Source organism: Lagenorhynchus albirostris, chromosome 3 (genome assembly GCF_949774975.1).
Source record: "Lagenorhynchus albirostris chromosome 3, mLagAlb1.1, whole genome shotgun sequence".
Lineage (NCBI taxonomy): Eukaryota > Metazoa > Chordata > Mammalia > Artiodactyla > Delphinidae > Lagenorhynchus > Lagenorhynchus albirostris.
The window spans coordinates 157,892,441-157,916,234 of NC_083097.1; the positions used below are offsets into that span (position 1 = coordinate 157,892,441).

General features: G+C 50.6%; 1 protein-coding gene and 1 long non-coding RNA gene across 7 annotated transcripts; both read left to right on the plus strand.

The window, feature by feature from the left end:
* Positions 1 to 179: 179 nt before the first annotated feature.
* TPM4 (tropomyosin 4) lies at positions 180 to 22,357 on the plus strand. 6 transcript variants are annotated; one of them, XM_060144594.1, is made up of 9 exons: positions 180 to 440; positions 5,456 to 5,581; positions 9,868 to 10,001; positions 12,860 to 12,977; positions 13,545 to 13,615; positions 14,749 to 14,824; positions 16,608 to 16,670; positions 16,757 to 16,826; positions 17,694 to 17,861. In XM_060144594.1, exons 1-9 carry the CDS (start codon positions 327 to 329, stop codon positions 17,810 to 17,812), a joined length of 891 nt encoding a protein of 296 aa, XP_060000577.1. In that variant the 5' UTR covers positions 180 to 326; the 3' UTR covers positions 17,813 to 17,861. The 6 variants fall into 6 exon arrangements, with proteins under 6 accessions (XP_060000577.1, XP_060000579.1, XP_060000578.1 ...); XM_060144596.1 differs by lacking the exon at positions 17,694 to 17,861 and adding an exon at positions 20,924 to 22,357 and having other exon boundaries at positions 184 to 440; XM_060144595.1 differs by having other exon boundaries at positions 187 to 440; positions 17,843 to 18,116.
* Positions 10,010 to 12,389, plus strand: LOC132517420 (uncharacterized). Its single transcript, XR_009539734.1, has 2 exons — positions 10,010 to 11,357; positions 11,583 to 12,389. It is a non-coding gene; the product is annotated as an uncharacterized LOC132517420 (long non-coding RNA).
* Positions 22,358 to 23,794: the final 1,437 nt, after the last annotated feature.

Below are 23,794 nucleotides of genomic sequence, written 5' to 3' on the forward strand. Positions count from 1 at the left end.
CGGCGCTCTGCCTGCTCGCGCACGCGGGACCTGTGTCACCAGGTTAAAAACGGAAACGGGTCGGGCCTTTTTTTTTTTTTTCCGTTGAGAAAATCCTAGATCCAAATAAGGCGAGGGCTGTGGGGAGGCTGGTGAGCTGGCCAAGTCCTCCTGAACAAGCAAGCGAGTGGTGGCTGGCCCAGCCGGCCTGAGCTTGGGCCTCCTCCAAGACTCGCCCCGGAGCAGGGTGGCGCACCCTGGGGAGCCTATAAGGGCCTCTCCACCGCCCTCGCCGCTCACTCGATCCCGCAGCCCTTCCTGCGCCTTCGCCCCCCGACTGCCCAGCCATGGAGGCCATCAAGAAGAAGATGCAGATGCTGAAGCTGGACAAGGAGAACGCCATCGACCGGGCCGAGCAGGCGGAGTCGGATAAGAAAGCTGCTGAGGAGAAGTGCAAGCAGGTGACGGACGTGCCTCTGCTGGGCTGCGCCGGGCAGCCCAGCACCCTCTCTGAGCTGGCGAGCTTCTGGGGCCGACGGTGGGGGTCTGGGAAATCTTGGTACTCGGAGGTTGGGGGAGACACAGGGGGTGATGCTCCGGCTGAGAAAGAGTGCTGCTTCGTCTTCCCTGGAGGGGTCTCTGGGCTGGGAGAGAGGGGGCCAACTGGACCCACTCCCAACAAAGCCAGTGGGAGCAAAGCGAATGAGAGAGAGAGAGAGACTAAGAAAGCGTGTGAGAAAGAGAGGGGTGTTTGTGTGGGCTGGTTGTGTGTGTGCAGATGTGAGGTGTGCGGATGTGTGTTGGGGTGAAGGCATCAGTGTTGGGGGGTATCCTAGAGGGGGTGGTTTGGGGATGCTGTGTGTGTGAAAGGTATTTGTGTGTGTGTGAGCATTTGTGTGTTCACATGTGTTGTGTGTGTGTTTCAGCTCTCTGGAGGGGTGAAGGTGACTAAGAATGTGTGTGCAGAGGGAAGCCTGCGCGTGCAATTGTGGGAAAGTGGGTGTGGAAGAGTATGGCTATGTTTGTGAGTCTGCGTGTGTTGGTGGTATCAGCAGGGTTTGGGTGTATAAGGGAGAGGCTAGCTGTGTGTGTGCTTGGGCAAAAGTTGACATGACATTAATGGAGTGTGCGGGTGTCAGGGTGAGTGTGTGTGTGTGTGTGTGTGTGTGTTAAGGTGACTGTGTATTTGGGCTGGCGTGCGTGTGTGTGTGTCAGGGTATGTGTGTGCCTGTTGGGGTATCTGTGTCAGTGTGGGTGACCCAGCGCCCGTGTCAGAGCACACTCAGGTGTGACTGTGCGTGACAGTCCGAGGAGAGTGGCCAAGTGTGGGTGCATGGTGGGGCCGGCTGTGACCGACTGCAGGGGCAGCTGAGTGAGGGGCTGGGGGCTAGGGTGGGTAGAGATTTGAGGGTGAACCTGAGAATCTCAATGTGTCTCTGTGTATCTGGGGAGCCCTTGCTGTGAGCCTGGCAGGGGAAGGCGGGGATACCTGTGGAAGGCAGAGGCCCCAGACCCAGAGCTTTGGGGACAAGGTTCCCGGGAGGCCCAGGCAGCCGGGACACATCAGAGAGCTAATGGAAGTGTCCTGGGCTGGGCCGTGCCAAGGCCGTGGCTTGGGACACAGCAGAAGTCAGTTGTCTGTGTCTGGGTGGCCAGAGCCGCCAGTGAGAGGAGGGAAGGGGGTCCTGAGCCCTCCCACAGTGCCCTGCCCCACACGGCTCATCTGCACCCTTGGGGTCAACTGCCAAGCCCTCAGGAGCATCAGGGTCTCGAATCAACCCCAGGAGGCGCTTAGGACGGTACCACCAAGTGCCCAGCCCTGCCCATCCCAGGCGTCAGGCCAGCTCAGCAGGTAAAAGTGCGGGCTCTGAACTCAGGCTGGCCTTGCTCACAGCTTAGTCACTGAGCACCCTGGAGCAAACACCTTCACCTCTCTGTGCCTCGGTGGCTACCTGTGTGAAATGGGGAAGTGAAAGTGATGCCTTCCTCACCACCATGGGAGGACAAGGGGTGACTAGGCAGGTGGAGCCCTTGGCCTGGGACCCAGCACAGTGTAAGCGCTCAATAAACTCAGGATTCTTTCCCGCCCTGCCCTACCTCCCCTTTGGGCCTCCCCATCCCCCAGTGTCCTGGGGCTGCCCTAGGCGCCTGTGACACATCCGCACAGGACAGCCCCACCCCAGTTCTCCCTGCCATAAACTCTCCTCCTCCCTCCCTGGCAAACACAAACACCCATCCTGGGCTGGCCCTGAGCTGCCGGCTTCCATCCATCATTTAGCCCTTACCAAGAGGGGCTTAGCTAGGAATTCAGGAAAAAAGCAATTCTATGGCTCTAATTTTCACTAAGGTGTGAGTGACTGATAGAGCACACTCTACCAAGGCGCACACAAGTTCAAAAGGGAAGGCTCCTCAAAGCATCCAGCCAGCTGCACGGCCAAGGAGGCAGGGACAGGTTCTCTGGTCTCCAGCTGCATTTTCATTCTGTTCTCTTTTTTTCCACAAAGCTGCCCACTGGGGTGGACTTGTGCTCAAATCCAGGCCGGATCATCTCCTAGCTCTGTGACTCAGGGCACATTGCTGCCCCTCTCTGAGCCCTCAGTGCTCTTATCTGAGAAAGGGGGGCAAACAATGCCTTCTGATGGCAGGGCACCCAAGATTCCAGAGGTCCAAAGCAGAAGTCTGAGCCCCATAGCGCAGATGGCCAGTTCTGCCTGGGGCAAAGGCGGGAGATGGTGAAAGACTCAATTTATCTGGACTGCCTTATGCTTCAGGAGGCCAGAGAGCATGGGTCTTAGGCCAGCCTGACCCTCAGGGAACCTGCAGTAAAGTCCCAATTCCAAGCCCTCTCTCTCCAGTATGGGAATGGGACCAGGAGGCCCAGCCTGCCCACATCCTGCCCGCTCCCCTCCCAGGGCAGCGACATTCGCCCCAACTGGCCTTTGACCCCACATCCTGCCTCAGCCCTGCCCAAAGGCCCCATTTGCCGGGACTATGGTACGCAGCCCATGACCCTCCTGGCCAAAGTTTTACAGGCAGGGAAACTAGGCCCCAAGAAGGAAGCAACTTGAGGGAGACCTTGCAGAGTCAGTGCAAGGCTCAGCGCCACCCCCGCCCCCCGCCCCCGGCAAGGCACCACGCACCCGTACACACTTTGTGTGTGGAATTCGGACAGAGGGAAAGGAACCCGATCTGTGTCCACTTTATTTATTTTTCAGACACAGCTCCAACCACTGAGGGGTTTGCAGTTGTGTCATTGATTCATTCTGCAAACTTCCCCCGGGGTTCTGTGGCGAACATCAGGCCCAGTCCCATACTGGGTGATGCTGGAGCCCAGACTGACCTCAGCCCCAGGCCTGTCTCGCAAGGAGCCCCAGGCTGGGGGAGACAGAACCAAACACGGAGGGCACCCCTTGCCTCAGGGGTCAGGGTTGGGCGAGGGGGTGGGACAGGGACTGGGGGCCCAGGGCAGCAGTGCAGGCCACCCAGGGGAGGGGGCTGGGTGTGGAGGGTCAGTGGGAGGAGGGCGTGATGGGCAGTGGGCACAGTATAGCCTGCCAGTTTTGGAATCAGTCTGACGAGGGTTCCAGTGCCCTATCCGTATGGCGTTGGGCAGGTCCCTTTCTTGTTTAGGGACTCAGTTTACCCTTCTGTGACACGAGGCTTCAGGGGGACGGTATTTGTAACGTGTCCGGCACATTCTAACTGCTTCATAGGACTCTGCCTCCCTTATCACAGTCCCCACTCCTTGTTGTCCGAACATTGCCAGAAAAAGTCGTCAAAAACAATCTTGACACCCAAATGGGCCCGATGCTGCAGAACCTGCCCTCACTTTTTCATGTTAAAAGAGCGTTGTGCCTGGCACACAGTTGGCACCTAGGAAATGCTCGACCACACAGATCTGGAAGGAAGTCAGGTGGACGCTGGGTCAGGCTGACCTGTCTTTAAGGAAACTGGCTCATTTTCTCAGTGAAAGTGGAAGTTCAAAAGCAGTAGCCAGGGCGCTCAGAGACCACCACGTCAAGGCTTCCATTTTGCAGATGAGGAGACCGAGGCCAGAAAAGGGGACGGGGTCATACAGCTGGGATTTGGAGTCAGGCTTCCGGGCTCCTTGCCTAGAGGTCAAGTCAGGGTCGGTGGATCCTGTCTTAGGCGGGAGCTGCAGCCACCCTCCTCCTCCTCTGATCTCCCACCCTCTTTTCCAATTCCCCAGCTCAGCGGTAGGACACTCAGTAGCCCTGGAAATGGGAGGCTGGGTGGGAGGTTGGGATAGCAGCCCTTTTAAGAATTTGCACACATGCACACGTGCACGCGCACACACACACACACACACACACACAGAGAGAACCTGGCACATTTTGCACATTGTCTCAGGAGTGAACATGAGCAAGTTAGGGAGGGATGCAGAAAAGCAGGCCTGTTACGAGGGCCTGTTCAGATGTGGGTTCAAATCCTGTTCTGTGTGATCCGTGGAAAGTCACTCCACCTCTCTGGGCTTCCTGCTGTGAGGAGGAGGAGGATGCAGGGTCCATGGGGGCTGCCTGCCCACCTTGGGAGCATGAACAGGACCAGGGGTCAAACCACCTGAGACATAAAATCAGATCAAAGCCTGATCTGGACTGACCACCCCAGCCTAGAGTTACTGCAGGGGAGGGAGGCGCACAGAGGGAGGGAGGGAGGGTGCTGAGAAAGCTTTCTGAGCTGACCCTTGACTGGTGTGGTGGGGGGTGATGGAGAGGTGAAGGGGTCTGTGGTTTGTATCCCACAGACCTGACCTTCTCAAACTGGGGGTGCCAGGAGGCTGGCAAGGCTCTTGGGATAAACAAAAGAGGACTGAAAATGTGGGGAATGCAGGGGACACTTTTATTAAAACGAACACAAGCCAGATTGCAAGAATTTAAGAGATTTAACCTGAGCCTTCCAGGAAAGTGATCTTTAAGGAGTAGCTCTCTTCTAGTAAGGCCCCAAAGTCCAGGAGTGGGGGGGCGGGGGCGGGGATTGAGCCTGTCAACCCTTCAGGGTATTTTGTGAGAACCACTCTCTTGGGCAATAGGGAACCATGGCAGGTTCTAGACAGAGGGAGGGTAAACATACTTAGGAAGATCCTCTGCTGCCAGTGTTGGGAAGGCTGAGGGTAGAGGGATGGTCCAGGCCCAGAGTATGAGACTCCCCTGAGGAGGCTGCAAAATTGAACGCGTGTTTGTAGGAAACTTGTCGGGACTTGTTTCCCAAAAGCTGTGATCCATTCTGCAAGAGTATTGGGGGACTCCAAAAAAAGATAAGCACAGCTGGTCCCAGGATAAGGAAAGGATGTGAAAGTCATATTAACAGGTATGAGTGGTGCGTTTATTGAATGGTGCGTAACATTGTTACCCCTGTTTTACGGATGAGGAAACCTGGACTCCTATGAATGCGGGGGACGCCCCTGCGCCGCGGGGACGTGGCCCCCAGGCTGATGCGTCCCCCTATCTGTCCCCAGGTAGAGGAGGAGCTGACGCACCTCCAGAAGAAGCTGAAGGGGACGGAGGATGAGCTGGACAAATACTCCGAGGACCTGAAGGACGCGCAGGAGAAGCTGGAGCTGACGGAGAAGAAAGCCTCCGACGTACGTGCCCAGTAATGGGGGCGCCCGTGTCAGGGCCGGACAGGAGCCCCGGGGCCGGGCGGGCGGGAAGCGCTGGAGGAAGAGGAGGAGGAGGAAGAGGAAGAGGAGAAGGCGGTGCCTCCCGGCGCTTTCTCCAAATAAGTCCCGAAAGAGGGCACTTTCCAGCAGCTGCGGCCAGCGGTGCCGACGTCAGGCCCTCCCCCAGCGGTGCTGACGTCGGCTGCCCGGCCGGGTGACCTCATCGCCCCGACAGCGGCCGGGCCGGGGGCGGGGAGAGGCGGGGGCGGCCCTGGCGCAGGCAAAGGCTCTGGGGCCGGGGCGCGGCTGCTGCAGCTCTCGCCGGAGCCGAGCCGAGACGAGCGCCCGCCGCTGCCCGCCGCCCGCTGCGTGCGCCTCCGCGCCATGGCTGGCCTCAACTCCCTGGAGGCGGTGAAACGCAAGATCCAGGCCCTGCAGCAGCAGGCGGATGAGGCGGAGGACCGCGCGCAGGGCCTGCAGCGGGAGCTGGACGGCGAGCGCGAGCGGCGAGAGAAAGTGAGAGCCTGCGCGCCGGCTCCTGCACCCCCGGCTGCGGCGCGCCCTCCTTTCTTCCCTTATCCCGGCGCCGCCCGCTTCCCGCGCTCCCTGCGCGCCCGCCGCTGTCGCCCCCCATCATCGCCCCCATTATCCCACCTTTGCACCCTCGGGCCCCGGCGCTCCCGATCGCGGACCCGCAACCTGGGACCCTCTGCTGAGACCCGTTCCTCCATCGCCATCCTCCTTCCCTAGCCTGGGACGGGGGAGGGGGCGCCGCATCCGGGTCGGGCGGGGTCGGCCGAGCGGGAAATGGGGGGATGGGGCGGAGCGGGGGGGTGTACGCGATCCTGGAGTAAGGAGAGGGGGTAGGGGGCACCCTGCTGCCTTCCGACTCGCCGCTGGCGCCGGGGTCCGGGCGGGGGAGGGCGGGGAGCTGCTGCTCCACCTAGGAGCGGGAAGTGAGAGTGAAAACGTTGAACTTCCATTGTCTAGGGTTGGACAGGCCGAAACCGGGAGTGGAGCTGGGGGCGTCGCACTTTCTCGCCTCTTCCGAGGCTTCCCGGTTCCTGCCGAACTTTCCCAGCTGTTCCCAGGGGCGCGGCGGCGACGTGTCTGCTCCAGACTTGGGGCGGAAGTTCAGTCCCGAGCCGCGGGCCTTTCCCTCCCCAGCTGGTCCCTGTGGGAACGCGGGCCGCGGAACCCGCCTTCCTCTAGAAGACCCTTGGAATGTTAGCGTGGGGCCTCCGACCCAAGATCGTTTTGTGTGCGGCCGCTGCAAGTTGCGGGGCTTGAGGCAGATAATGGGGCTGAATGAGGAGGGGGCCTCACCGCCCCCTCTCCGTCCCCTGATTGCCCCTTGGGACGGGACAGGTGGTGGCCACCAGTGGGGCTGGAGAGAGATCTGTATGGGTGTACTTAACTGCTAGGAGCGTGTCTCCATCTACAAAGTAGGGATGACAATAATGCTGACCCCAAGGATAGTTGGGAGGGTCTCAGGAGTAAAACCTCCCTACATGGCAACTGGCATATAGTACGAGCTCTATTACTGGACTTTTTTCTCCCCTCGTTCTACCCCTAGAGGAGCTCACAGCCTAGTGGGGGGGGGGGCAAGGAGAGTCAGACAAATAAGGCTGATTAACATTGTGGGTGGGGTGTGTCTGCGTACTGTTATGGGAGCATGACAGAAGTAGAGAACCAGTGGGGTAGGCTTCAAAATGGAGGCTGAACAGTCTTATAGAATAAATAAGAGTTTTCCGGGACAAGAGACTGTGCAAAGACTCAGAGGAAAGAAAGCTGGGGGAGAGGGTGGAAGCCCAGGGTCCCTGAAAGCTGGAGTGCTGGGACTCAGGGTGGGTACCCCAAAAGTGGAAAAAGTGCCCAACCAGATGGAGCTGCCATGTGTACTGACAGGTCTGGGGAAGAGGCCCCCAGACTGTTTCTCCGCTGGCCAGAGTCAAAGCATTTAATCCTGTAAGGGCTGCTCTGGCGTGAAGAGGCCTCAGAAACCTGGTGTAAGCCTCCAACAGTAGCCAGTTTGGCCTCTTTCGCACACGTAACCGGCATAACCCTCCCTCTGATCTCATCCCAAGTCATCTCTGGAGGACAATTACTTCTGCTTAAAAATGGCCCTCAGCCGTGAGCCAAGACTTAGGAGCGGGACAGTCCAATATGGGAGGAGAGATGTTTTTGGAAAGTTTCGAACTTCTTAAAAAGTTCACTTTTCAAGGCATGCTTCTCTTGATCAGGAAAGGGGAAAAGCCTTAAGAAGGTTCCTGGGCAAAAGGAATTGAGCCCAGGGGGGAAGGGGGGGGCACTTTTTCAGTCTCTTGTAGAGAAAGCCAAGAGCCGGCGTGTGGCAGACTTCTGGGTCTGCCTCCCAACAGCTGGTTTCGTTTAGATTTTTGTGTGATTAACCGACATCTTCCTGTTCCTTTGCCACATGTATCTAGCAAGCCTCTTTTACCTTATAAGGGAAATCCTTTGTAGCATGTAGAAGCTTTGATTGCAGGAAGGGGTGGAACTGAAAATGACTAGCAGTGACTAGCAGTTTTTCAAAAATACATATGTATGTATGTACATATATGAATGTATCTCAGAACTGTCTCGATTCCCGATAGTTGAAAATGTGCCCAAAGCTTGGTTGTCGGGATTCAGAATCCCCCACGGAAAGAGGCAGTGTTTTGTTTTTTTTTAAGACTACTCATGAGTCGAGCACCTCTGCATGATCTAAAACGTCCGTTCCTTGACTACTAACGGGTATGAGGGTTCTTTTCGGGGTGACAAAACGTGTGGAATTAGATAATGGTGTTGGTTGCACCATTTTGTGAGTGTACTAAATAACACGGGGTTGGGGGGAAGTCAGTTCCTGCCCCAGTTGCTGAAGGAGTTAAGATTCATATCATTTAAAAAGAATAAAAAGCACCCACTCGTTGGAACGAGTGGGTGACATTTCTTAAAATAGTTCATCAGTGGTTTAAATGGATTCCCCAAACTGATGTTGCAGAGGAAGTTGCGATCAAAAACACCTGTGGGAGCTTCTGCTCCCCCTGCTGCTAGGACTCCGGAGCTAAGAAAAGTTTCCTGACTCTGTGCTTTTCAGCAACTCTGGCCTTATTCTATTACTCCACGGATTTTTACAGCCTTCCCCAATTCGGAGATTCTCATCTTGTTATGAAGAAGCCAGGGTAGCTTTATATTTCTCCCGTCGGTTGAGCTCCATTTTACCAATTTGCAATATTCCTAAGTGTGTGGCCTCGAAGCCCCTGCAGGACTCAGAGCACAGGTTCGGCGAGGGAAGAACCCTGGGCTGGGGCTCAAGAAGCCGTTCCCTACCAGCTCTGTGACACTGAACCAAACTACTTCACCTCACTGGATCTCTCAATTTCCCCAGCTGTAAAATGGGTGAGATATGTGAGGATTAAATGAGGTGAAACCGTGGCAGTAAGAACTGCACTTTGTGGGACTTCCCACATGCCAGGTGCAATGCCATACCCTTCCTTTACAGTCCCCACAGAGGCGCGAAGCAAGCAGGCCCTGGGATAGGGAGGCTCAGAGCAAGCCGTGAAACGACCTGCCCAATGTCACGTGGCTATAAACTGGCAGAGCGGGGATTCTGACCCAGCACACTGTGATCCTGGAGTTCTTGCTTTTATGCACGCCACCATATTCCCTTCCTTGTAGGTGAAAACATCTTGAAAAGCCACTAACAACATTCTGACATCCCTCCCATGCCTGTAACCAAGTTTTCTTTCCTTTCCTTTCTTGTATCTTTTTGTCCCAACATCTCTCAGCCAGGCTTGGTTAAGGACGGCGTTCCAACTGGGCCGCCCCCAGCCTCCCTCCCAGCTGTATGGCCAACATGTAACTGAGGCGTCCAGATTCTTGCATTTGTCTTGCCATTCAGGTGGCTGGGAGCAGACCTTATGTGACAGGGTGAGCTGGCCACTGGTGGCCTTGCTCTCTAGAAATACCATGGAGAGGCCAGCACCGTCCTCTTGGAACATACAGCTTACTTATCTCTCTCTCCTGTATTGACTTGACAGACTGTCCTATTGTGGTAGATGTTTGCTGACATTTGGGGGAAAGATCATATGGAAAATTCACATTCTCCAGATGAGACAGAGTGTGAACTCCTTATCACCTGGATTCCTGGGTGGGCTTTGGCAGGGGAAGCGGGTTAGCTGGGGGAAAGGGCACTGTGTGAGTGGAGGGCTCCTGCTGCTAGCTGACCCGTTTCCTTCTTAACCTGGCTGCACCTCTGACCCCCCTAGGCTGAAGGTGATGTGGCAGCTCTCAATCGACGCATCCAGCTCGTTGAGGAGGAGTTGGACAGGGCTCAGGAACGACTGGCCACAGCCCTGCAGAAGCTGGAGGAGGCAGAAAAGGCTGCAGATGAGAGTGAGAGGTAAGGACGCTTTGAACCCAGTGGCATTAGCGCTTGCTTCTGGGAAACGGGGATCGTGTTGTAGAGGGGACCTGCCAGAGCTGGGGTGAGAGTAAATGAGATCACACAGACCTGCACGTGTGCACATATGTACAAATGCGTATGGTTTGCACGTAGGTGCAACGCCTTGTAAACCATCATGCTGTAGGTAGGGGCATTTGATGTGGTGGTTCCAAAGGAAACCTAACAACAGGCAGAAGAAGGCAAAAAATGGACACATATAAGATTGCAACTGCAACTGTCACTGGCAATCAGTTTGCAGAACGCTGCTTCTCACATTCTCCCTGAAAGTCGCTGTGCGTCTCGTCATCAGCGTTCTCAAGACATCAGTTTCCAGGGTGATGTGAGAAGGCGGGGGATGAAAATTTGGAATAGGCCATCTACATAGATGTTCGCTGGCAGTGCTTCAGGCTTTGGGCTACTGGACAGCTGTGTGTCAGGGACATGCACGAACCAGTCCCATTAATATATTTGCCACTGACAGAGCTACGCTGCCTCCAGAAGGGTACTGTGTCCTCCAGAGTGGGCAAGTTCTCTGGCACGCCTTGGCGCAGGCTCTGGAGGACTGAGGGCAGATTGTGTAATTCACAGAAGCAGCTGTCTCTGTGTGGTGGTAAATGGGTTCCTTGTGTGGTCATGGTGTGGGCTGGCCCATTGGTCCTCGTGTATCTGCCACATCTTCACAACAGAATTCTCACCAGACCCATCCACCATAGTTTTCTGGTATATACTCCTCCCAAGGGTTCATTCCCGATTGTACTGTTGTGACCATACACTGGAGAAGCAGAACCAACCGGGGAATCTTGGAGATTGACTTTTCGAGTTGCCCAAGTGGGAAATTTCTTCCCGTGCAGTGGAATAGTCCTACCCAGGGCACAGATCCCAGTGTAGGCACAGATCTCTGCTTCAGCCACTTAATAGAGGGAGAGGGTGGCCGCTCAGGGCAGTCACAAGGAAGTGTGAAGGATCCAGTCACAAGTTGCTCGTGGCTGTGCCTGGGGCCTAGATTAGCTGCTACCGTTGTTCACAGTCAGACCAGCCTGGCCAGATTGTCTCATTTCTGTGACCTCCCCAAGGCAAACCACTAGAGCCTGGGAAAGCCCCTCACTTATTGGTATCACGTTACCAGAGGCCTTTGATGGCACCCCTGTTAGACACTGCTGTTTAGGTAGAAAGAATCTTATACTTGGGAGATGGAGAATCTAGATTTAAGTTCTTCCAAAAAGCCACTGCCATTTACTGTGTGGCCTTGGACAAGTCACTTTGATCTCTCCACTGCTGCAGAGGGTTTTCCAAACTTGATGACCTTGAGGACTGGTACAGGCCTGGAGAGTGTTTTTTTTTTTTTTTTTTTTTTTGCGGTATGCGGGCCTGTCACCGTTGTGGCCTCTCCCGTTGCGGAGCACAGGCTCCGGACGCGCAGGCTCAGCGGCCATGGCTCACGGGCCCAGCCACTCCGCGGCATGTGGGATCCTCCTGGACCGGGGCACGAACCCGCGTCCCCTGCATTGGCAGGCGGACTCCCAACCACTGCGCCACCAGGGAAGCCCCTGGAGAGTGTTTTGATAGTCAGCTGAGAATGGTAGTGATAGTCCGAATGCAAGCATTTATTAGAAGTATATGGTGGGGGTTGGAGTGGTGTGATGAATTGGGAGATTGGGATTGACACACGTACGCTAATAGGTATTAAATGGATAACCAGTAAGAACCTGCTGTATAAAACAATTAAATGATTCAAAAATTCAAAAAAAAAAGAAAAGAAGTATATGGTCCTCTGCTGTGGGCAGGCACAACACACATCGATACATTATCCAGCACTGGCCTCTTCTTTGGAAGTATCTGATCTTACCTTGTCCACCCCAAGCAGCGCAGGCTAAAGTGAGCTCCATTTCATGGTCAAAAGTTGTAGGAGACTTCCAGCCATCCCCAGGACGCTGTCCTTTCCAAAGTGGACTTCAGTTCAGTATCCACTTCAGTTCAGGCCTTCCTCACCCATCACTTTGTGGGTACCTGCCTCTTACCTGGTCTTCCCACTGCAGTCCATCCATCATTCTGGTTTCCACTCACTCCTGCTTTTGAAACCCTCCTGTGGTTCCATGTCCCCTTGGCATAAAACACTTAGTGTGTCATTCAAGCAGCCTATGGTCCAGCCACCCTGACCTCCCTGCCATATTCTTTCATTCCTCTGGGGCTTTCTTGTACAGCCCCGTCTCACTGAAGAATACCTTTCCCCTCCATGTTCATTTGTGGACTCTCTTCTGGGAAGTGCCTCGTCTCTCTCTCTCTCTCTCTCTCTCTCTCTCTCTCTCACACACACACACACACACACACACACACACACACACACACCACTTCACTGCAGCAGAATTCATCATTCCAACAGCCAAGCTGGGCCCAGACCTCCGATCACATCGTGGTAACTGCTGGCGTACAAGTCCCCCTTGTTACTAGTTAGCGAGAGACTTTATAGGATGGGAGCGTGGACTCGAGCCACATCACCAGTTTGAATCCCAGCTCTGCCACTTACTGGCTGTGTAACCTTAAGCAAGTTATTTGCTTAACTGAGTCTCTCTATGCCTCAGTTTCTTCCTCCGTGAAATGGGGATAATGTACCTACTCTGGGGGCGGGGGTTGTGAAGTTTGAGGCACTTAGTGCCTGGCGTTTGGCAAAGATGAAGTGAACGTGAGCAGCTCTACAATTTCCTGTTCGGAGTACGGTTCTTGGTAGATGTCAGAGAAGTGTTTAGATGAGCAGATGCATGGAGGTGTGTGATGAGGCGGTAATGTATGGAAGTAATGACGAGGTTTGCTCCTTGCAGAGGAATGAAGGTGATAGAAAACCGGGCAATGAAAGATGAGGAGAAGATGGAGATTCAGGAGATGCAGCTCAAAGAGGCCAAGCACATTGCTGAGGAGGCTGACCGCAAATACGAGGAGGTGAGTTGGGGTGAGTGGGGCTGGTAGATGGCAGCAGCAGGAAATGGGGAGGAAATGGATCTGTGATAGGGAGAACCCTGGGGCCGCCTAAAGGAAGTTCTTGGTCAGCTCAGCTGTCCTTCTGTGTCCACATCTGTTTTCCTAAGACAGCCACTTGGCTAGGAAACCATATCTTCCACGACGCCAAAAGTCCTGGGAAATTCTGTGACACTCAGACAAGTGGGGACTTAGACTTAATGGGGAAACCAAGTGATCAGATCCCTTTTTTGTCCTGCAGCTTGGTGTTAGGCTAACATGGGGGATTGTGGTCCCCAGTCGTGGGTCTTCAGGCCATGAAAGCTCAGTTGCACCTTCTGCCTGCCCTCATGGTCCCATCTCTTCCTTCACTTCCCGGGGCCTGAGGGAGAGAATTTAGATTTTCCCCGGGACTGTCTGAGTCGGAGAAGCAGCTGAAAGCCCCGCGTTGCAGATGGTCTGGGCGTGGCCTTGCTGTCTGCACGGGGGAGGGCATTGAACTAGATGTGGCTCTCAGGGGTCAGTCTCGGTCGATCCTTCCTGTCTCTGCAGGTAGCTCGTAAGTTGGTCATCCTGGAGGGCGAGCTGGAGAGGGCAGAGGAGCGTGCCGAGGTGTCTGAACTGTGAGTGGCAGAGCAAGGCTGAGTGGCGCCCAGCTCAGCTCCGGGGCGGGGGTGGAGCTGGGAGGGAGTTGGTTGTGTTGGGAATGGATACCGACCAGGGCCTCTGGTCAAGTGGACGGGCATCTGAGACTCATTGCTCAGTGCCTCCCCTTTGCCTCCATGGCTGACAAAGAATGATGGGCAACTGTTTGTTCTTACTGCCCTGGGCAGTGCTGCCCACGTGTTGACTCTTCCCACAAAGGTATTGGGAAAGATGAGTGAGACAGGGAGAGCAGAGAAGCCCAGAAGTCTGTTTTCCCAGAGGCTGTGCCTTCTTTTTTTTTTTTTTTTTTTTGTGGTACACGGGCCTCTCACTGTTGCTGCGTCTCCCGTTGCGGAGCACAGGCTCCGGATGCACAGGCTCAGCGGCCATGGCTCACGGGCCCAGCCGCGCCGCGGCATGTGAGATCTTCCTGGACCGGGGCACGAACCCGTGTCCCCTGCATCAGCAGGTGGACTCCCAACCACTGCGCCACCAGGGAAGCCCTGTGCCTTCTTAAGGGAACACTGAGGGCAGGGTGCCATGTCAGTGTTTAAATGCCTTGTTCTTGATGTCATTGTTGGATTGGGACACATTCCTGGGGGGAAAGGTGAGAAGGTTGACCGGAATCCCCACAAGCTCTCCACCAGAAAACCAAAATGCCTCCCCCCTCAGACTTGGGTGAGGAATCCAGCTCCCCGGAGCATTCCTGCTGTGCTGAGAGAGATCTGGTTTCGAAAATCCGCTCCAACCTTGCTTCCTGGAGTGTCCGGTGTAAACTCCGATTGCTCCCAGCCCCCATCTCATTCTTAAACACCTTCCGGAGTCAACCACATCAATCATAGATTTCACAAGTCCCTGTTGCCTCAGACTTGGCAGGAGCCCAGGAGTGCTTTACAAACCTTCCAAATACTCCTCGGCCTGCCGCGCCTTTGCCTGGCATGATAGGGTTTTGATAAACACACAGCGCTGTGTCTCAGAAAAAGCCATTAACATTTTTCCCCCCGCATTCCTTCTGGGGGCCCCTGGAAGTGCGATTCCTCCTTTTGAAAACTTCTTTTAGGGGAATTGCCTGATGTAAGATAAGACACAAAAATCCCTTGTCTTTGGGCAGAAAATGTGGTGACCTGGAAGAAGAACTCAAGAATGTCACTAACAACCTGAAGTCGCTAGAGGCTGCATCTGAAAAGGTTGGTGGTTGGCTTGAGCTGGAGGGTGATTTGCCGGACTTTCTTCTTTTCTCCCCCCAACGTACGCAGGAGCATGCTAGGGTATCAGGAATCTGACCTGTATTTGCTAACAGTAGCTTTGGTGCCCAGCAGCCAGGTTTTTCCCCTACAGAAAGAGGTGTCCAGCGGCTAGATTTCCCCCTTTTTAAGATGGGGTCTTAGCACCACCTATTATCTCTACCTCCCGGAAGGTGGAGATGGAATGAGACTGGGACCTGGCCAGGCTCCTCTTAGGTAGATCTGAGGATCATCATATAGATACAGAGCCTACAGAGCCTCACTCTCAACTGAATCCCTGGGTTCCTCCAGAAATACTTTCTAGAAGGTCGAGCGGCAATCAGAGGTGGAATTGGGCTTTATTAGCTGAAACAGTACCCAAAGCAGTCATTACAGGAGAGAGCATTAGGAGCAACGTACACGCTCTTCCATGGCCTTCTTCCCACCCCCCGCCAACCCCTGCATCCTCATCTCTTCCTCATTCTCCCTCCTCCTACTCCCCTCCAGTTGCATTGAACTTCAGTTTCACAAACATTCCATGTGGGTCACCTTCAATACCTTGAACCTGCTGTCCACTCAGCCTGGGGTGGCCTTCCCTTTGCTCTCTGCTTGGCAACCCCCTATTCATCCTTTAGGCCCCTGCATGAGAGGCCCTCCCTGATTGCTCACCTAGGTTAGGTGTTTCTCAGCTGTGTAGCCCCACCTACTTCTTTTCCTATCATGATGGTTGATCACATTTATCATAATTAATTGCATGCCTTCCTTGCTAGATTGTAGGTTTTAAGGACAGGGACTATGTCTTGTTTAGAGCTGTGTCATTAGTCCTAGCGTTGTGCCTGGCGTATATCTCATACTAGGATAGGTGGTGAATAAATGTAGACCACATATGTATGCCAGATGCTGCCCTGGTCGCGGGGAGAGATGCTACAGTGATGGTACGGCTTCTGTTCTTGAAGATCTTGAAGTCTAGCTGAGTAGAGGGGTTGATAAAGTAACAAAGTGCAGTGGGGCTTCAACAGAGGGACTTCACAAAGTTGGGGAAGGTGTCACGAGGAGGTGACGTTAGAAAAGACCGTAGAGCGGGATGCTGGCCAGGAGCTCAAATTCCAGAGTCAGGTTCCAGTCACGGCTTGGTCACTTCGTAGCCATGTGACCCTAGACAAATTAGCTAACCTGTCTGTTACTCTTTACTCTTCTGTAAATCGGGATTGATGATATCTAGCAACATAGCAGGCAGTTAATGAAGGTTTGCTACTATTCATCTGAGTCGAGCCCTGAAAGACAAACATAACTTTTGACAGATAGTAATGAGGAATGGAACATTCCATGCTGGGGGGCCCAGTTGTAGTCAAGGGCTGGAGACCAGAGAACACTCAGAATAGGGCTAGGAAGTGGCCAGCACCTTGGGGAAGCTGATGGGAAGTGGGGTTGGAAACATAGGTTAGGCCAGCTGCTGTGGAGGGCCTTGAGTAGCCTATTTCCATGCGGTCATCTGCACCATATTCATCACATGTGTATCCTGAGTTATCAGCTCAGGTCTTGAGATCAATACCATCCCAGAGGGATCTCTCCCAGATTCTCTGAGTTTTGCACACATTTCTTCTGCCTGGGAAGGTGCCTGTCTCCACTTCTTAGGCAGGTTCATAGCTTCAAGCACACACTTTTCTCCGAGGAACAGGGAACATGCATTCTTCTGTGCTTTTTTTCCCTTCCTTTTTTAAAAGCAGTGTTTTGGTCTCTCCCACAGTATTCTGAAAAGGAGGATAAATATGAAGAAGAAATTAAACTTCTGTCTGACAAACTGAAAGAGGTGCGTGTGATTTCCATCCAACTAGTTCAGGTTTCTCCTGCGGCTGGTCTTAAAGCACTCATAGTGACTCCTTTCTTCTGCCCTAGGCTGAGACCCGTGCCGAATTTGCAGAGAGAACAGTTGCAAAACTGGAAAAGACAATTGATGACCTGGAAGGTATGAAATTACCACATAATTATGTTTGCTCTGCCTCCCTCTACACGACACATCCCCAGACAGTTGGGGGGAATCTGGAAAGGCTGATTTGGGCTTCGTCCACTTTAGGATAGCGAAGTGCAGAGTGATGTCACATGTGGAAGTCTGGAGCCCTGGAATGGAACAGTGCAAATCAAATTCAGACTAGGGTCGCCATTTTTCAAGAACTAAAATATTTCTGCTTAATTAGCTCCACATGTGAGTAAAGAGACCCAAATATGGCTGATTCTTTTCAAGTCTTTAGAATTTCCTTTAATTTGCTCATTTCTGACACGCCTTGCATTTTTTAAATGCTTTGCATTTTTACAGAAGCTCTCTCCCAGAGAGTGCAAAGCTTATCACAGTATGAGAAAATGGAAATTTAGAGACCGTGGAGACCTGAATTAAGACTCCAGTCTGCGAGTCTGCTGCCCACATATCCCAGAATTTCTTGAAGAGTTCCATCTTTAAAAAAAATTCTGTCCCATGTTCTTCATGAAATAACCCAGAACTTCCAGAATCTTGGGGTTCAAACGAAATCTCCCAGACTGCCTGTCCCACCCAGAAAGGGTACAAAACTCATTCCTCAGACCATGTGTCCCAATGTTTGATTTAGGAAGTGAGGTTTCCATATAAGGGAAAATGCCCCATTCCAAAGTACAGCCTTTGGACTGGATGACATCATTGAAAGTCAGAAATAACCTGGGGTGGGAGATTGGTGGGGAGAAGCTCTAGCCATTTCTAGTCACCACTCTTTTTAAAGGTTCATTATGGCTAACCCCCTGCAGAACTTCACACCACTTAGAAATCACTCCATAGATCTTTTGCTTTCTCTTTTGTGTTACACAGGACACGACTTTCTCCTAGTTCATGCTTTGTTTTCTCACTTTTTCTTTCTTCCTCTCGTTGCTCATGTGTGGCACTCCATTCCGACCCTCGCATTCTGTACCCTGTACCTCTTCTTCTGAACTCTCTCCCTGGGGACCTCCGCCCTCTAGACGAGCTATATGCTCAGAAGCTCAAGTACAAAGCTATCAGTGAGGAGCTGGACCATGCTCTCAACGACATGACCTCTCTCTAAGAGGCGGCTGGGGTGCTGCCCTCTGTCCTAGCAATACTGAAGTCTGCCTTCTCACTGTGGTGCCTATACTCCTGTGGGCTTCTAGAAGCTAGAAGCTCCAGTTTCCTGCCTCCTGGTTTGACCTTTCAAGCCTTCTTCTGCTGTGTCTGTGACTGTGTGACAGAAATAAAGACAGGCAATCCTCACCTTCATGCCCTCTCATTTTCATTTTCTCCACTTGCCGCTTTTGAGCCGTAGCTATGAGGCCCTTGACCATGATTGCAACCAAAAGTGAGTGGTTCAAATGAAGAGCTCGTTTCAAAAAGAAAATTATGCCCACATGATTCTTTTCTGACAATGTAAAAACAAAAGCCAACTTGGCCTGAGCTCTCAAATGTATTAGCTAACTGTATCTGCATGCCAATAGCAGTTTTTCCTTAAATAGAAATTATGTTGAATGGAGACTCATCCAACCTCCTGAGCAGCTTAATAGAGTCAGCAGAACTTGCAAAAACCAGCAGGCTTATCGCTAAAAAGAGGCTACCTTTGGATGGGGCTTCATCTGTGGATTCAAATAGCAGCAATGGCATTTTGGTCTCCTTAGTCCTCCTTTTCTCATGTTTTCTCTGTGATATACTCGGAGAGTGGTGCCTGGGGTTCCCTATGTCTTCATTGTTCACTGAACACCTCTCCAGCTCCCAGTCCTGGGAGGAAGCTCACCTTATACCCTGCCCTTAGAAAACAACTATACAAGGAATTAAAGGGCATCCCATTAACAGGGCAAGGGAATGGAAGCTGCTGGAATGCCAAACAAAGGAAGTGAGGTGATTCTTTCCTGAGTTCCAAACGAAGTTGTCTGAGATGCTAACATCTATCTCCCCTCATACTTGAGTTAACTAGAGCCAGGAACCTTGGTTTAGCGACAGCTCATAAAATTTGCGTGTGGGTGTTAAAAGCTCACACGTATGGTGACCAAAAGCTCATCAGTTTTCCCAAGAGAATCCAAATTTTAAATAGTCTGTCTGGCTCTCTCCTGCACCCCACCGCTGCCACCACCTTAAATTGTCCCAGAAACACTGACATTTTGATGTCCAAGCCGTCTTCCAGACTGCCCCTTGAACCTGAAAATGGCATGAAAAGCTCCAGTGAGATCATTAATTTTTGGTCACTATAGCTTCTTATTCCTCATCCAGTAATTTTTTATTTAGGTGGGAACCTCTGTCACAATTCTTTATATTCAGTCCTCCAAAATACATCTTCTCTAAACTACCCATGCCCTTCCACCTCCAACCTTTCTCTGTTCCTAACTGCTGTCCACCCTGAACTTCTGCATAAACCACTCCCCTCACATATTGCTATACGTATGCCCCTGGAAAGATTAAACTGTGTAGGGGTAGGTGTTTTTTGTTTTCTCTCTCTGCATACTTGTTCCTGGGATTTTTCCAGCCATATGTAGCCTCCACCCTTTGAAATAACTGCAGCCCTGTCTATCCAGTCAGTCTGCATAACTAAGCACCTAGGTGGAACTTCATTTAGCGATTAGGGCTATGAAGATCTACTTCTACTTGTTGACAGCGTGGGGGCCTGTCACCTTCTCGAGGGCAATTAACACTTTAGGGGAAAGTTAGCCTCAGACCTAATGATAAAGCAGATGCCAGGGAATCCAAGTGGCAAGGTGTGAAGTGAGGTCGAGATTTGGAGTTGGGAAACCTGGGTTTACATCCCAGCTCTATCATTTTAGCTGTGCAACCCTGAACAAGCTGCTTAGCTTTTTTGCAAAAACAAAAGTGATAGCTCAGTGGTTGAGGATTAAATGAGGTAATGGAGAAATTGGTTCACACATAGTAGGCCCTCAGTTACTTCTGTTAATCCAGACTGGACAGGCCCAAGTAACTGTCCTCTGAGAGAATCCTCCCAGGTCATAGTACTAGATTCGATTTTTAAAAGTGCCACATCAAATGAAAGGTTCAGTAGCTTTAGTTGAAAGGCTGCCATCTTTTGCAGTCACTTTTATTCTTTCTGAAAATTTCCAAGCTGATCATATCACATTTTATGAGGCACTGTGCTTTCCTCTGGTATTTGAATAAGTCTTGGCCTAGTCCTTATCAGCCATCACTCATTGCAAACCAGTTCTCTCTCATGCTCTGTCATGCACAGCCCTAGATGGCATCTTAGATTTTGGGGTTTTGTTGGGTTTTTTTTTTGTTTGTTTGTTTCATCATCTCAATTATTTAATAATGTACCTATAGTCTGGCTTAAATTTCAATCATGTTGCATTTACCTGCAGTTTGACTACACTGCTATGGACACATAGAAACAATAACACAATTATGCGTGGAATTTAAACAGCCATTCCCAGAAGCTCCAAAGGAAAGATGGGTTACAGGATTATCTTTCCCTACCATAAGCTCAAGGATTAATTAACCAGCACTAGGAAGAAAATGTATTAAGTCATCCATATCTTAGACTAAAATCTGTGTAGCATTTCATAAGTTCTGAAGCATTTCTCATTTGTGCCTCATAATAACCCCCATGCCACACAATGGTATTATTATCCCCATTTGATAGATGGGGAAACTGAGACCTAGAAAGGTTAAATGGCTTACTTCATTGGCCCAACTGGGGCTTAAATCCAGGTGTTCTGACTCTAGGATTGCCAGATTTATCATATTAAAATATAGGACACTCAGTTAAATTTGAATATCAGATAGGCAATGAATAAATTTTTAGCATAAGTATATCTCAAGCAACATTTGGGATACACTTGTGTTAAAAAATTTATTCGTTGTTTATCTGAAATTCAAATTTAACGGAGCACCTGTATTTTATTTTGCAACCCTATCCGGCTCCCAAACTTGGCATTTAGTGTCTGCTAGTCCACGGTGTTCTGCTATAATTAAAATGTAGAGTACCTTCTCTGCTCTTTCACTCTGGCAATGTGGAGTTTAGAAACCTTTTTTTTTTCCTTTAACAAAGATGCTTATTAATTTATTTTTCCCTCATTCTTAATTCTCACCAGAAAAGCTTGCCCAGGCCAAAGAAGAGAATGTGGGCTTACATCAGACACTGGATCAGACACTAAACGAACTAAACTGTATATAACCAAAACAGAAGAGTCTTGTTCCAAAAGAAACTCCAGAGCTCCGTGTCTTTCTCTTCTCTTGTAAGAAGTTTCTTTTGTTATTGCCTCTTCGCTTTGCTGGAAATGTCAAGCAAATTATGAACACATGACCAAATATTTTGTATCAGAGAAGCTTTGAGCACCAGTTAAATCTATTCCTTCCTTTTTTCAAATGGCACCAGCTTTTTCAGCTCTATTTTTATCCTTAAATTGCATTTATTCCTAAGGTAGGCAGGGTATTTCATATTGAGCATACTCTCTTAAGACTGAGGGCATTTGGTTCCTGGGAGAATAGACAACCTCACACTTTCGAAACACAGATTCCGATATCTAGTCATGGGTCAGTTTAAAAGGCTGAAGAATATTCACCATCGGTCATACTATAGGAGGCCAGGGACCGTCACATTAAAATGGGTGGGGATTTTCCATCCAGAGCAGAAAAGGGGGGTGGGGGTGGGATTACTATGGGAAGTCATAAACCAGAGAGGTTAACCTGATCATCCTGCCTCTTTTCCACCCTCCACCGTGCAGAACAAACATCCTCTGAGCAGTCAGCATGAGAATGCCTGGAAAAGAGTCATAATAATTACCCAGATGTTTTCGGAATAGATGATTGATATGCTCTTCTCTATGCTTCTTTCACTCTAAAGTTGTTCTCTGAGGAGCTAATGTTTTATTCCAATAATGACCCATGCTTATCTGCTCCGTTATGAGGCCATCCACTCAGCAGGAATGAATGTTGTAGAATTCAGTCCTATTCAGAGAAGCCGTATCAAAAACACTGCTAGCATCAATAATTAAGACTCTTTCTATAAACAAATATTGGGCAGAATGGCCCTCGCTGACAGCAAAGTAAAGATGAAAAAGTAAGTGGCCTAACTTCATCTCCTCTATACTCCAGGGACTGGCAAATTGGAGATTTACTTATCTGGAATTTTAATTCCTTCTTCAGGACAAAGTTAATCAAAGAGCAAGAAACTCCTGATTAAACTGGATATGGAGTATTTTGTAGACAGGGCTGCACATTTTGTCTTTGTTAGATTTCTGCTTTCTCAGTTAACATCTCAGAGCTGAAACATTCCACATTCCCCAGCAGTGTGGGAGCCAACTCAAGTTTACAATTCTGACTAAAAATCACCCTGCTTCTAGCTTATCCAAATCCTCTGCCCCTCACTCCTATTTATTAAGCATCACACTACCCAGGAGATACACTAGCAAATTGTGCAACTGAATAAAACCCACACTTTTCATTTAGATTCTTGCAACTGTATCATATGTAATAGTATCACTTTTTCTACATTTTGGTCAAATAAATTTTTACATAAACTACAATTTGTGTGAATTTTAGAGTGTGTGGGGACATACACAGCATTATGGTTTGACAAATGTAAATGGGATGGAAAGGAAAGATAACTGTACCAAGAACTCAGCAAATGTTATTTATTTGATGACTACCTGATATAAGGATTATGATCTCTATATTACAGGTGAGAGCTCTTTGCCTTAGTAACTCAAAGCTCCTGTCCTTTGTTATCCCCAATCCTGCCTGAGCCAGACTAAAAGAATGAGGAAGATTTTAATAGACAAGATAGGAGCAGGAAAGATGGTCCCTATCACTTGAGTCATGAAAGCACAAGGCCTGGCTGGGTAAGGTTTTCTCTGTGTGACATAAAAAAGAAAGAAGTAGGAAAGCTGGAAGGTAGGCGGGGTCCACACTGATGAGAGCCTGAACTTAAGTTGGTCCGGAGTGGAGAGCCACTGATCAATAATCAATAAATAAAAAATAAATTAGGAAAATCCACTTAGCATGCATTGTCAAGAAGGACTAGAGTGGGGTAGACTAGAGGCAGGAATATCAGTTAGAAAGGTATTTCAGTTAATCCAGGACAGTGCTTGCCAGACTGGAATAAGAAGGAAGAAGTGATCTGAAGGAAAGTAATCTTTAGACTTGGCTTACTGGATGGCAGGAACTTAAAGAAGAAAGTGTCAAAGATGGCTGCAGTTTCACTACCTGAATTGCTTTGAGGTTTGCCTTAAGATCTGATCTTGGGGAAGGGGGTTAGGGAGTCCAAAAGAAATGAAAGCCTTTAAGACATGCATGCAGTATGCAAACAATTTTTTTTGTTACCAAGTACAGTTAAAAACATTTCCTTCATTTTAATTCAACATTTAGCTGACACTGTGAGCTTGTTTAGGTGGTAGAGGCAGGGAATGTCGATGAATAAAGTCTAATGCCCTCCTCTAAGTGCCCTACCACTGCTAGATTGAAGTTCCTCCTCTCCCTCCTCCTCACCCCCTTGGGCTGTAATCTAATCTCAGTATACTGCTTTAGTCATCCTGGTGCCTCAGCACCTATTATAAGTATTTAATGTTTGTTAAACTGACATGTCTCAGCTCTTGGGGAGTTCCCAATCCCATGAAGTGTGGGTGGGACAAAAGGTGAGGTTAGGACCAAACTGTGAGGAATTTATCCTGCCAGTAGACCATGGATGGATATTGGATAAATGTTTTAGACTAAGCTCACTGCAGGGTGGAATCTGGATTAGAGAACGATCAGGGAGAGCAGTGGAGAGATGTGATGATCTGACGAGCAAAAGAAATAGAAGAGGGCTTCCCTAGTGGTGCAGTGGTTGAGAGTCCGCCTGCTGATGCAGGGGACACGGGTTTGTGCCCCGGTCTGGGAAGATTCCACATGCCGCGGAGCGGCTGGGCCCGTGAGCCATGGCCGCTGAGCCTGTGCTTCCGGAGCCTGTGCTCCGCCAACGGAAG